Here is a 15,095-nt window from a genome sequence, read left to right as displayed (position 1 = left end):
TACAGCATTATGCCTGTAGGATACTGCCAGGGGCGTAGGAATAGGCCCTGCAGCCCCTGCGCTTGCGGGGGGGCCCGGCCCCCCCCTGGGGCCCGCTTGGGGCCGTTTTGTGGGTGCTGGAGGGGTGGCAGCATGAGGGGAAAGCCTTGCCCACAGTCGGCGGGGAGAGGGGTAGTTCCCCCCTCTCCCTCACCTCGGGGCTCTCCCCTCTGTGCTCCCCTCCAGCTCGTAAGTGTCTGTGGGGCTGTGGTGGGCAGCGAGCGGCGGGCAGATACATACCTGCTTCCGTGCGTTCCATCGGAGACTTCTCCCTCTAGCGGCTGACGTCACTTCCGGAAGTGACGTCAGCCGCTAGAGGGAGAAGTCTCCAATGGAACGCACGGAAGCAGGTATGTATCTGCCCGCCGCTCGCTGCCCACCACAGCCCCACATTACTGCTGCCCTCATTACGATTTTCAGGTGTCTGCTGCCCTCATTACGATTTTCAGGTGTCTGCTGCCCACATTACGATTTTCAGGTGTCTGCTGCCCTCATTACGATTTTCAGGTGTCTGCTGCCCACATTACGATTTTCAGGTGTCTGCTGCCCACATTACGATTTTCAAGTGTCTGCTGCCCTCATTACGATTTTCAGGTGTCTGCTGCCCTCATTACGATTTTCAGGTGTCTGCTGCCCACATTGTGATTTTCAGGTGTCTGCTGCCCACATTACGATTTTCTGGTGTCTGCTGCCCTCATTACGATTTTCTGGTGTCTGCTGCCCTCATTACGATTTTCTGGTGTCTGCTGCCCACATTACGATTTTCAGGTGTCTGCTGCCCACATTACGATTTTCAGGTGTCTGCTGCCCTCATTACGATTTTCAGGTGTCTGCTGCCCTCATTACGATTTTCAGGTGTCTGCTGCCCACATTGTGATTTTCAGGTGTCTGCTGCCCACATTACGATTTTCTGGTGTCTGCTGCCCTCATTACGATTTTCTGGTGTCTGCTGCCCTCATTATGATTTTCTGGTGTCTGCTGCCCACATTACGATTTTCAGGTGTCTGCTGCCCACATTACGATTTTCAGGTGTCTGCTGCCCTCATTACGATTTTCAGGTGTCTGCTGCCCTCATTACGATTTTCAGGTGTCTGCTGCCCACATTACGATTTTCAGGTGTCTGCTGCCCACATTGCGATTTTCAGGTGTCTGCTGCCCACATTGCGATTTTCTGGTGTCTGCTGCCCACATTACGATTTTCTGGTGTATGCTGCCCACATTAGGATTTTCTGGTGACTGCTGCCCACATTGCGATTTTCTGGTGACTGCTGCCCACATTGCGATTTTCTGGTGACTGCTGCCCACATTGCGATTTTCTGGTGACTGCTGCCCACATTAGGATTTTCTGGTGTCTGCTGCCCACATTACGACATTCTGGTGACTGACTGCTGCCCACATTAGGATTTTCTGGTGACTGCTGCCCACATTACGATATTCTGGTGACTGCTGCCCACATTAGGATTTTCTGGTGACTGATGCCCACATTGCAATTTTCTGGTGACTGCTGCCCAGATGGCGATTTTCTGGTGACTGCTGCCCACATTGCGATTTTCTGGCCCACATTACGATTTTCTGGTGAACACTGCCCACGTTACGATTGTCTGGTGAATGCTGTCCAAGTTACGATTTTCTGGTGAACGCTGCCCACATTACGATTTTCTGGCCCACATTACGATTTTCTGGTGAACACTGCCCAAGTTACGATTGTCTGGTGAATGCTGTCCATGTTACAATTTTCTGGTGAACTCTGCCCACATTACGATTTTCTGTCCCACATTACGATATTCTGGTGAACGCTGCCCACATTACGATTGTCTGGTAAATGCTGCCCACGTTACAATTTTCTGGTGACTGCTGCTCACGTTACTATTTTCTGGTGACTGGTGCCCACATTACGATTTTCTGGTGAACTCTGCCCACATTATGATTTTCTAAAGGCCCACATTACGATTTTCTGGTGAACTCTGCCCACATTACGATTTTCTGGCCCACATTACGATTGTCTGGTAAAATGCTGCCCACTTTACAATTAATTTACAGTGAAACGCTGCCCCATTACGATTATTTGGCACCTATGGGGGGGGCCCCATCCAAATATTCGCAGGGGGGCCCAGTGTTTTCTAGTTACGCCCCTGGATACAGCAATATGCCTGCCAATAGAGATGACTCTGTGTGGCATTAAAGCATCATCATAGGCCCAAATCACATATAAACCGGGGGTGTCCACACTCAAGGGAAATTCAAACATGCCGTCTTATATCGCCAACCCAGGACAGATCAGCAATATCAAGCATGGAAACCGATCCTTCTTCCCATTTTTATGCTTACCCGTTTGGTCTTCAAGCTTACCTCTCCTCTCCCTGCGACAATGTGCGAAAGACCACTGAGTGTGTGCCTACTCCTGTGTCTGGAGTTCCCTAGGTTCTAATAGTGTACCTGCTCGTGGTACCTCTCAAAACACGGCCCTACGCATAGACCAGGCTGGTCAGGACAGCGGGGACAATAATAAACGGTGTCACTCCTTGTTCCAGCCCTGCTGCAGACACGGCAACGTTTTCTTCGGATGCGTTGACCTGGGGCACACGGAAGCTGATAGGCGTAATGCCTTCCATGCAGTCGGCTAGTTGCATCTGGGGGGGGGGGGCCTGGCACCTCCTGGATACAGGATGTCCATAATGATCTCTTCCTGAAATTGGAGGAAAGATCCAGTTCTCCCAGCCTTACTGTAGAGAACAAAGCTGTTGTAAACTGCCAATTGAATCAGATAAAAAGACACTTTCTTATACCAGCGTCTTGTTTTCCGGGTAACTAAATAGGGCGCTAACCTCTGGTCATTGAAGTCCACCCCTCCCATGTTGACATTATATTCGTGGACGACAAGGGGCTTTTCAATGACCGCAGTTGCCCGTTGAATTTGGACTGTCGTGTCTGTGTGAATGGTGGACAGAAAGTAAACGTCCCTCTTGTCCCTCCATTTCACCGCGAGCAGGTCTTCAGTACGCAAGGCGACCCTCTGCCCCCGTAAAAGTCTGGTGGTAACGAGCCGTTGGGGGAAGCCCTGGCGACTAGGCCGCGCAGTGCCACAGCATCGGATTCCTTCTAACTTTAAGTGCTGAAAGAGGGCCACACTTGTGTAATAATTGTCCACAAAAAGATGGTACCCCTTCTGGAACAAGGGTGACACCAAGTCCCACACAACCTTTTCACTGCTCCCCAGGTAGTCAGGGCATCCGACCGGCTCCAATTTTGAGTCTTTTCCCTCATAGACCCTAAAACGACATGTATAGCCTGTGGCCCTTTCACAGAGCTTATACAGTTTCACCCCATACCGGGCGCGCTTGCTTGGGATGTACTGTTTGATGCCAAGGCGCCCGGTAAAGCGTAAGAGGGACTCGTCTACGCAGATGTTCTGTTCAGGGATATAAGCATCTGCAAATGTTGATGACAGGTGGTCTATGAGGGGCCGAATTTTGTGGAGCCGGTCATAAGCAGGGTGGCCCTTTTCATGACAGGATTTGTCGTCGTTGAAGTGCAGGAAGCGCAGGATGGACTCAAATCGTGTCCTGGACATGGCAGCAGGGTACAAGGGAACATGATTTACTGGGTTCGTAGACCAATACGACCGCAGTACATTCTGTTTCATTAGTCCCAAGTGAAGGATAAGGGCCAAAAAGATTTTAATGTCGGAAACTTGGACTGGTTTCCACCCGAAAGGCTGGGCATACATGCTCTCCGGGTGCTCGGTGATGAATTGTGTGGCTTTACGGTTGGTCTCAACCACAATTAAGTCCAAGAGAACCTGGGTGATGAACAGCTGCAAAAAGTCTAGGGCCGTTCCTAGATGAGCTGTCGCCACCTGGACTCCAGACTGGGCGGTGAAAGGGGGCACTACGGGTGCGGCGGAATCAGGGGATTGCCAATCTGGTTGTGCCAGCACCTCTGGGAGTCTATGGGTACTACGGGCCCGTCTTCTTCTTGGTGGCTGCGACGGGGGTACTACTGCACTTGCCACCGTACCAGTTTCAACTTCCATGCTGACGCTCACCACTTCGTCAGGGTCTACGGAAGCACTGGCACTAAGTCCAGGAGATGCTGCGCTGCTGGTGCCTGCCTCACCAAGAAAACTATCAACAGCGCTAGCACCACCCTGCTGCCCTTGAGGCGGATCCTGCGCCACCTGCGGTCTAACGACTTGGGGTCTGGTACGCCTGGCTCTAGCCGGGACCATAGCCTCGTCATCAGTATCGGTCAGGGAACCACTGCTTTCTACAGGTTCAAAATCGGACCCGGAAGATTCGACGGATGATTCTTCCCAAAAGAACTCATCCGACTGGTCCATGTACCTGTATACCTCGTCATCGGAAAGCCCCCTTCTTGCCATTTTGGATTGCTAAATTTATGGGGTTTTCCTCCGAGACTACCCAGAAAAAAAGAGCACCTACCTAGCAAAAAGGGAGTATTTGAGAGGTATTGGGGTTGGTGGGAAGTGGGGTCTCAGAGGCAATCAAACAATCACGGGACAATCAAATCCAATTACAGCACAATCGACTCCAATCACAGCACAAGCAGATCTGATGCACTCGGAAGGTGATGGGGGGAGGGTGGGATTGGGTGTGGCGGGAAGTGGGGTCTCAGGCAATCAAACAATCACGGGGCAATCGAAGCCGATCACGGGACAATCAAATACAATTACAGCACAATCGACTCCAATCACAGCCCAATCAAATCTGATGCACTCGGAAGGTGATGGGGGAGGGTGGGATTGGGTGTGGCGGGAAGTGGGGTCTCAGGCAATCAAACAATCACGGGGCAATCGAAGTCGATCACGGGACAATCAAATACAATTACAGCACAATCGACTCCAATCACAGCACAAGCAAATCTGATGCACTCGGAAGGTGGTGGTTGGAGGTGGTGGGGGGGGGGGGGGGGGGGGGGGGGGTGTGGGGGGGGGGGAGGGGGGGGTTGGGTGTGACGGGAAGTGGGGTCTCAGGCAATCAAACAATCACGGGGCAATCGAAGCCGATCACGGGACAATCAAATACAATTACACCACAATTGAATACAAGCGCAGCACAATCGAATACAAGCGCAGCACAGTCAAATACAATGCACTTGGACGGTGATTAGGGGGGGGGTCTGAGGGCGATTTGAGGGGGTGGGGGGTTGATCAGGAGCCTGCACGGGGCAGACTGAGTCCTGATCTGATGAGAGGCAGACACAGGGGGTTACTGATCAAAGATCAGTTAGTGATTGCTGGGGAGGACAGATGTAAACAAACAGCAGGGGATGTAATCAGAAGGGGGGTACGAGGGCAATCGAGGGCCTGGGCAGGTGATCGGTTACCCCCGCGGGGCAGTTAGGGTCTGCTCTGATGGGTGGGGGTGCTGAGGGCTGATGGACAGGTGATAGACAGGTGATCAGAGGGGGATCAGAGGGGGATCAGAGGGTAATGTAGCTGTATACAGATGTATACAGTATACAGGGGGGTAGTCTGGGATGGGGTGTGGGGGTGATCTAAAGGTAGGGGGGGGATCAGGGGTGACTAGGAGGCAGTTAGGGACCTAAACTAAGGGGCAGCGTCGCTAGTTAGTGGCAGGTGGGGGGGGTGGGGGTTTTACAGGGGTGCAAGGGTGATGGGCAGGGGTCTGCTGGGGTGATCAGGGGGGGTAGGAAGGCTGGGGTGGGTGATCAGGGAGGCTGAGGGCAAAAAACACAGTGTAGCTATGTCACTTACAAGTGGTTCCTCCTCGCTGGTGGTCTCTGCAACAATGAGACCACGAGGCGAGGAGGAAGCACGTATAAGGCACTTTGTTTACCTAACAAAGTGCCTTATACTCCCTGATTGGTGGATCCTGCAGATTCCTCCGCTCGCCGGCTCTGCTAAGTGGCCGGCGAGCGGAGACAAAATGCCCGTGCTTCGATCCCGGGCGGAGGATCGCGTCACGGATGACGCGATCGCTCCGCCCATGCCCTTAAATGGACTGCCGCCTCTGTGGGTGAGGCCGTCCTGCAGGGCTCCACTTCCCCACCGCCCCTGTGTAGTGGGCGGTCGGGAAGTGGTTAAGGAGTTGGCCAAATGTGACTCAGATTGACGTCAGAGAATGGGAGACAGACAGCTTCAAGAAATGTTTTAATGTAATTACTTCAGGGTAAATAGTTTTGAAGCAGGAAACGTGGGGAGCGGTTAAGGTTAGGCATTGGTAAGGAAGGATTCTGTGTGAGAATACTATTAGTTGTAGTAAAACATCGGTATTCATTATCAATATTTTACTACGGTAACTTACACTTTTAAAATGTAGAATATCTGTAAGTTTTACCATATTCTACTAGCCGAAATTGGGTACCCAGATTTTCCTAGTGCCCCTTTTTCATGCTCACAAAGAGTAACCCTCACTACCTAATTTTACCACTAGCTAATTTTTGTTAGCGAACAACTGGGTTAATTTTTGTTGTTTACCTCCAATTAAAATCACTATCTTTTCCAGAAGTAAATAAATAAAAACAATATTAGACATCAAAGTGTACACATTTCTTAATGAAGAACTAAATATTTAATGGGGTGTCCCTTTTTTTGCATTACTGTGTGTGTGAAGTTCAGATCTTCTTTCAATTGTAAACGATTACTACTTTTTGAAGATTATATTTACCTTTGCATCTCCCTTTTCCTTTTTTAGCTGGCTTTGAGCTGTGCAATGCCAGAATGGATGTGGGCCCCTCTGTCGACTTACATGTGCAAAAAAATTGACAAAGAGGAGGAAGATGGTTTGTTGGAAAGACCAAGCAAATGTTGAATTAAAGTGCACCTGAACTTGCATGAAAAGAAGAATTGTACTCTTTCCTTTTATTGTTTCTCCATTTTCCATTTTCAAATAATAAAACAAAAATTATGAAAAAATAGAGGCTAATGAAGGTCTAATTTTTAAATAAAAAATAATTGCTGGATAACTACTGTAGGACAGTAGGACTATTGTTGGAATGTCATAACTTCTCTGTCCTCTGCATTCCATTGAAGTCTTTGGGTCTCTTTAATCAAGTTGATCATTTGATCTATTCTTCCTTCTAGCATCATCTTTTGTTGCAAGTGATTGCTTCTGTACTTGCATGACGTCTTCAGCTTTCTAATATTGCATTTTTGCACTTTTTATTTTAGCTTACTTCTTGCTGCTGTGGCATCCTAATGATCTCTTAAAATGATGATACAAAAATTACTGGAATCCCGACTGCTGTGTATATTTATGCACATGCTGGGGTTTTGTAAGTGTTGTCATTTATAAGGAAAACCTAGACAAATGTAATAATGTAAGTGGTGGATGAATTTCACTTTAGTTTGGGGCTGTGATTCCATAAGTGAACAGTGCAGGGTGCAGCCGGTCAGTATTAGTGTGTTAGGACCATTTTCCACTAGCCTGCAGGGCACACGGCACTTGAAGTGATGCGAGCATGCATTGCTAGGGATTCGGGGGGGGGGGGGGGGTTGAGTTCTGCAGAAATCTACAGCATTCCGTCCAGATTCGTAACAACATGTGATCTAGATGGCAACACATTAACCACATAGGCAGGGTTTCCCAGTACAACTCGCCTGTGAGGAAATACTGCAGATTTAGGACAAATTCGGCCCTAGTGGGGCATTACTGACAAAGGACGAAATTCAGGCATTCTATAGAACCATCAAAAAAGTGGCAACGCTGTATAAAAATGGCACTAGGGCCCAAAGCGCCTAAGCTACGCCACTAGTTTTAAGGTTAGTTGTGGAGGTGTGGTTAAAGAAAACCTGAACTGAAAATGGAAAGTCAAAATAAGCATACACAAGTCATACTTACCTTCCATGTAGTCTACTCCTTATTGTCTTTCTCCTGTCCCGCGTCCTGTTTGTTCACTGTGATCAAGGGAATATTCCGTCCTCCATTTTGAAAATGGCCATTACCCATAACAGCTTTCTGGTCAGCACACAGTTAAACCGTAACATCGCCCACTTGAGCCATAGGGAAACATGGACATTACCTGGTACATCAGTTTTCCTCTCAGCTATTACTGACAGCAACTGATATATTTCAGATCTGACAAAATATTGTCAGAACTGGAACGGATTATTGTCAGAAGAAAATGGTGAGCTTCTGAGAGGAACTAATGGCAAGGCAACTATGTAATGTTCATTTGAAGTTACCTCATGTGTTTATTTTAAATATTTTTACTCAGTACAGGTTCTCTTTAAGGGTAGGCATGCGAGAAGGGTTGGTTAAGGTTAGCCATGGGGGAGTGGTTAAGGTTAGCCGTGGGGGGTGGTGGTTAAGGTTAGCCGTGGGGAGGGATAGTTAAGGTTGGGCATTGGTAGTGGGAAGGTTTAGTGTTATGTTTAGTGTGAGGTTATAAGGTTATGTTTAGCTGTAGTACAATATTAGAAATTACTGACAATATTTTATTATCGTCATTTCCACCGTAATAGTAGAATAACTGTAAATTAAATGAAATTCTACTATCGGCTTCTCTGGGTGGCCACATTTCTGGGCGGCCTTTTCATGTATTCAAAAAGATCAAGAAAGTTCACAAAATAACAAATACTTTATCATTATCTTAAGATACGTAAAGAATAAAATGCAGATCAACCCACACTTGAATGTGAGAAGTGATACGGTTGTGATGGGTGCGTGTACGATGTGGCTGTAAGCAATTGTGAGCACGCTCTGCTCTGTTTGTTTTGCCTTTCATGTGAAGCAGGTGCTCACTAGTGGTTAACAAGGTAAAAGAAATAAAAAGTAGTAGCTTTTGGATCACATGAAACAGAATACTAGTATATTGTACATGTCCTAGCTTTTTCAATAGGAAGGTTACTTGGTTTATTTCTGCTGCCAACAAAACTTCAGGCCGGTTTCAGACTGGCAACCGGTGTTATGGGAGCAGTGAGGTGCGATGATCTCATTGCACCATAGTGCTTAAAACAGCCTTTGGAGATTACCGTGGCAATGCACGGCAATCTCCCTTTTGGCTGCACGCCAAGCAGGAAGTGAGGTTCTCCAGAGCTCACTTCCTGTGACCGAAATTAGAATTGTGTGGAAGAGTATTGAAAAAATATGCTTCTGCTCATGCGCGCCACAACGTGAATGCCGTAAATTTTTAAAAAGCTGCATTGCCATAGACTTACATGACTTCCAGTCAGGGGCGTAACTAGAAATCACTGGGCCCCCCTGCGAATATTTGGATGGGGCCCCCCCCCCATAGGTGCCAAATAATCGTAATGGGGCAGCGTTTCACTGTAAATTAATTGTAAAGTGGGCAGCATTTTACCAGACAATCGTAATGTGGGCCAGAAAATCGTAATGTGGGCAGAGTTCACCAGAAAATCATAATGTGGGCAGAGTTTACCAGAAAATCGTAATGTGGGCACCAGTCACCAGAAAATCGTAACGTGAGCAGCAGTCACCAGAAAATTGTAACGTGGACAGCATTCACCAGACAATCGTAATGTGGGCAGCGATCACCAGAATATTGTAATGTGGGACAGAAAATCGTAATGTGGGCAGCGTTCACCAGAAAATCGTAACGTGGACAGCATTCACCAGACAATCGTAACGTGGGCAGTGTTCACCAGAAAATCGTAATGTGGGCCAGAAAATCGTAATGTGGGCAGAGTTCACCAGAAAATCGTAATGTGGGCAGCAGTCACCAGAATATCGTAATGTGGGCAGCAGTCACCAGAAAATCCTAATGTGGGCAGCAGTCAGTCACCAGAATATCATAATGTGGGCAGCACACACCAGAAAATCCTAATGTGGGCAGCAGTCACCAGAAAATCCTTATGTGGGCAGCAGTCACCAGAAAATCCTTATGTGGGCAGCAGTCACCAGAAAATCCTAATGTGGGCAGCAGTCACCAGAAAATCCTAATGTGGGCAGCATACACCAGAAAATCGTAATGTGGGCAGCAGACACCAGAAAATCGTAATGTGGGCAGCAGACACCAGAAAATCGCAATGTGGGCAGCAGACACCAGAATATCGTAATGTGGGCAGCAGACACCTGAAAATCGCAATGTGGGCAGCAGACACCTGAAAATCGTAATGTGGGCAGCAGACACCTGAAAATCGTAATGTGGGCAGCAGACACCTGAAAATCGTAATGTGGGCAGCAGACACCTGAAAATCGTAATATGGGCAGCAGACACCTGAAAATCGTAATGTGGGCAGCAGACACCTGAAAATCGTAATGTGGGCAGCAGACACCTGAAAATCGTAATGTGGGCAGCAGACACCTGAAAATCGTAATGTGGGCAGCAGACACCTGAAAATCGCAATGTGGGCAGCAGTGACCAGAAAATCGTAATGTGGGCAGCAGACACCTGAAAATCGTAATGTGGGCAGCAGACACCTGAAAATCGAAATGTGGGCAGCAGTGACCAGAAAATCGCAATGTGGGCAGCAGTGACCAGAAAATCGTAATGTGGGCAGCAGTGACCAGAAAATCGTAATGTGGGCAGCAGTCACCAGAAAATCCTAATGTGGGCAGCAGTCACCTGAAAATCGTAATGTGTGCAGCAGTGACCAGAAAATCGTAATGTGGGCAGCAGACACCTGAAAATCACAATGTAGGCAGCAGACACTAGAAAAAAAAATGCACCTGTGAACAAAAAACAATTAACTTACCTGACAGAAGTCTTCTCCTCTCCCGGCATCTGGCTCGCAGCTCCCCGAGTCCTCCTGCAGCACATCTCCCGCGCTGACAGGCAGAGTGCAGGGCTACGGCAAGATGGCTGCCGAAGCCCTGTACTAGAGACACAAATAGTCTCCAGTGCAGGGCTTCTTCGGCGGCCATCTTGCCGTAGCCCTGCTCTGCCTGCCGGAGACTATGCAGGCTGCTGGAGCGGGGCAGCGGGGAATGAACTGGCGCAGCGTCTATTAGACGCTGTGGCCAGTTGAGCACCTTGCTGGGGGGTCCAGAGCAGCGCTCCCCCCACGCACAGTGAGCGGGCCCCAGAGCAGCCCCAGGCCCCCCTGCAGCTGAGGGGGTCGCATCCCCGGTAGGTACGCCGGTGCTTCCAGTCGCCGCACATGTTGTCCAACAATGCGCTGTTGCTTTCACGTTAAATTGGGCACTTCCAGCAGATCGCATTGCACCGCTCAAGGTATAAGATACCCGGTAGACTTTCATTGGTGTAGTGTTGCCCTGCGGCAAAACAGGGTAATTCAACATGCCAGTGTTAAAGGGGCCTCAGTGGTTCTGATTTTCTATGACTTGACTTTATAACACCACCACTTCACAAGTGTCATATCAATATATACCTTGCACAGATAAACAAGAAACACCCGTTTCACCTGAAGAATCTCTCCTTACCAGTAAAAAACAGGGGATGTCCCTGTCTGTGGTCATGTGCCGATAGTAGGAGAGGTAGAGAAGTGTCTGGAAAAGGACTTGAGAAAGTGGTAAGCTCAATGTCAAATACAGCACCATGGTTACTGCACCATGCCACCACTGTTGATACTGCAACAGTACTCCTTGTAACAAGCTGATTGGTTGGAAAGGCTTATTATGTTTTAGGTAAGACAATTTGGTAGGAAGTCCCCAAAAATGGTAAAATAATAATAAAAAAAACAGTTTAAAAGAGAAGATAAGAGACTGATTACCTAAAATCTGATGTCTAAACTGATATTCAGAAAAAAAATAACATACGGTAAGTGGTCGTATGTGCAAATAAAGCTATTTTTTCTAAATATCATTACACTGAGCCTTTGAGAACGCACGGGAGCACCAAACGGTCATCAGGCCCATTGCCCCCCTAGACACCACCTCACAGCCTCACAGAGTTGATAATGTAACACAATGGATTGTGAAATCTATTTCAACATAGGTACATGCGGTAAATTAAATTAAAAGTGAATCTATTCCATATTTTAAATAGCAAATTGCCCAGTTGCAGAATCCACTTCTTTCCCTGTTACATTAGATTATAAAGTGACTGTGTGTATTGCTTACCATAGTAAGCTGATGCACACACTAGTTCTTCCAGAGTAAAATAAGCCATAAATTACTTTTCTTCTATGTTGCTGTCACAAGTAGTAGGTAGTAGAAATCTGACAGAACTGACAGGTTTTGAGCTAGTCCATCTCTCCATAGGGGATTCTCAGCATGGCCTTTATTCTTTATAAAGACATTCCCTGAAAAAGATTTAAATAAAGATGCTGACTAGCCTCCCTGCACATTTTTTGGCAGTTGGACGGAGCAACTGCCATTCACTAAGTGCTTTTAAAAATAAAGAAAACCCCGAGAACCTCCCAGGACATATTTCTACTACTTACTTTGTGACAGTAACATAGGAGACAAGTCATTTATGGCTCATTTTACTCTGGAAGAAACGGACTTCTTATTTGTATGTGTTTACATGTATTTTAAATTTTAAGATTTTTGCGACAGAGGTCCTCTAAGTTATAAAGGGAAAGGTCCCTAACTATTCTAAGCCTGAGGAAAGGAACGGTTAGCACAACCTATTCCTACTAAAACAATGCAGTCCTTTGGATAGAATCTCTTCAGAGAGGCAAAGTTCGTCTGTGGAACTCAGAAAAAGGTAACAGGTTATTACATATGTTATTAAAAGTATGCAATAAAAATATCTACAAAAAAAAAAATGTTGAAAGTAACAAGTATGAAACGGTAGCAACAGTATTAAAGTAGAAATAGAAAATGAAAAAATAAAAAATTAATTTTATTTTTCTATTTAATAGTGTATAATAGTGTATTTGGGTGTATTTTTACTTTTTGGCCACAATATGGCACTACACATAGTTCCCAATTAGTGTAAGCAGTAGATGGGAACTAGTGTGTGCATCAGTTTACGGATTTGTGAATGAGAGCCTGCGTTTCGCTGCCGCAGTCTCATTCATCGTAGGCACTGTGATCAGGTTTGGGAACAGCTGTTTCCCATTCACCAATAACAGAACGGCGGGATAGCGACAAAGGTGAACGGAAATGGTGTGGCTATTGCGAACAGTGGCAGTAAGTAAACAATGCGTATATATATGACCCTGATCCGCAAGTGGAATATACAGGGGTGTATATACATGTACCATGGATCCACAACTGGTTAAAGTCCAAATGGAAAGTTCTTTGTTGAAAAGTCCATTCAGAATGGAAGCCAGCCTTGGGTTTTCTGCTAGTTTCAGATTCCTTAAGTGATGTTACAAAATAGAGAACTGGAGGCTGGATTTGCAGTTTTTTCCTTTAAACATCCCATTTTGAGGGCGATACTTGGGGTTTGCACCTCTGATAGAGGTGTAGGTTCCCTTGGCTTCCAGTGGCAAAAAAAAAAGAGATCAGAAATACATGGCATGATCATATCTTACCTCCAGCTTGTCACACAATATATGAAAGTATTTTTATGACCTGCAAAAACGTGGCTATTATTGTCAGCCTTAGAAAGGGATATGCCAATATATGGCAGGACGTTAACAGTAGAATTATGTATTTTCCATAGCGGTCCAAAGTACCATCTCTTAACCACTTCAGCCCGCGGGTTGTTTTCACCTTAAAGGAGTCATCAGGGGGATATGAGGACAATTAGTGCTACTTACCTGGGGCTTCGTCCACCCCCAAGCTCCCAGCATGTCCCTCGCTGCAGCTCCGTGGTGAGCCCTTCGCCTGTGAGGCTTCCTGGTCCCCGGCGATGACGTCAGGCCGACCTGGAGGTTGGCCTGTACTGCGCCTGCACGAGCAGCGCTGTCAATCACCGCCACGTGGACCTATCATACTGCGCAGGCGCAGAACTACTGCGCCTGCGCATTACTCTCCGAACCACGTGACGGTGATTGACATTGCCGCAGGCGCAGTACAGGCCAACCTCCAGGTCGGCCTGACGTCATCGCCGGGAACCAGGAAGCTTTACAGACGAACGGCTCACCACGGAGCTGCAGCGAGGGACATGCTGGGAGCTTGGGGGTGGACGAAGCCCCAGGTAAGTAGCACTAATTGTCCTCATATCCCCCTGTTGACTCCTTTAATTATGGATGCAGTATTCCGCTGTCATCGCTCCACCCTTTCATTCGCCACTAACTTTATCACTACTTGTGTATTTTTTTTTTTATTTTACTTTTTGGCCACTAGATGGCACTATACGCTATCCTGGACGTTACAAGGAAATGTTTGTTTTTTTCTTAAAGAGACTCTGTAACAAAATGTTCAGCCTTATTTCTTCTATCCTATAAGTTCCTATACCTGTTCTAATAGGGTCTGGATTACTGCAGCCTTTTCTAGTTGCACTGTCTCTGTAATATAGCTAATCTTTTCTTTCTCAAGCTTTGTCGACCCAGGGAGGAATGGGCTGCCTCTGTTGTAATGAATACAAGTTATGCACGCCCCCTGCAGGCTCTGTGTGCTTTGTTTATTTCTCACAGACAGCTTGTCTGTGTCATGCAGTTTGTGAGGCTGAGGGGGGGAGGGAGCTGCCTGTCATGATGCTGATAAACTGTGAGAATCCCAGACTGGAGTGCAGATAATTCAATTCACTATGTAATAAAAACCTGTAGTATACTGTGACACACACACATCACTTCACATCATATACATATATATACACGTATACACACACACACATCACTTCTTGGTTTGCAGCCATGTTTCTTGTTCGGAAACACTGCCTAAAACTGGTGATTAAAAGCTAGGATCGTGGCGGGCAGCGGCAGAAACGGCAAAGAGGGATCCAGGAGATCACAGTGACTCGATTGGTATGTTTTTTTATTGTACAAATCGGACAGTACAGATTCTCTTTAACTACACTTGTTACTTACACTTCTATAAATCAACATGCCTCGTGCCATGTTCACCATCAAGGATTTGCGAGCCCAATTGGACCTGGACTTTTATTTTTGGACTATTACCCACAGAACTTTCTATCTTTTGTTTGAGCTTACAATTTCCAAAGGACAGGTTAATTCTATAGACTGCTCAGAGCGTATCCAGTTATTTTACTTTTTATCCCAATTATTTTACTATATCAATCTGTACCTTGTTAGATACTTTTTGACATTTTTCTGTACTCATTTTTATGCATTTATTATAAAATAAACAATTATA

At 46.7% G+C, this 15,095-nt stretch overlaps 1 protein-coding gene across 1 annotated transcript in view; it reads left to right on the top strand.

The window, feature by feature from the left end:
• The window catches only part of LOC137537597 (hydroxysteroid dehydrogenase-like protein 1), an 89,219-nt gene extending 82,280 nt beyond the window's left edge, over positions 1-6,939 (top strand). Inside the window, exon 5 of the mRNA XM_068259476.1 lies at positions 6,717-6,939. Within this exon, the coding sequence (XP_068115577.1) occupies positions 6,717-6,833 (117 nt within the window). The 3' untranslated portion in view covers positions 6,834-6,939. The remainder of the gene's footprint in view (positions 1-6,716) is intronic.
• The last annotated feature ends 8,156 nt before the right edge of the window (positions 6,940-15,095 follow it).

This window comes from Hyperolius riggenbachi, chromosome 11 (assembly GCF_040937935.1).
Source record: "Hyperolius riggenbachi isolate aHypRig1 chromosome 11, aHypRig1.pri, whole genome shotgun sequence".
In the NCBI taxonomy this organism is placed as follows: Eukaryota; Metazoa; Chordata; class Amphibia; order Anura; family Hyperoliidae; genus Hyperolius; species Hyperolius riggenbachi.
This window is presented reverse-complemented; position numbering and strand designations above follow the sequence as displayed.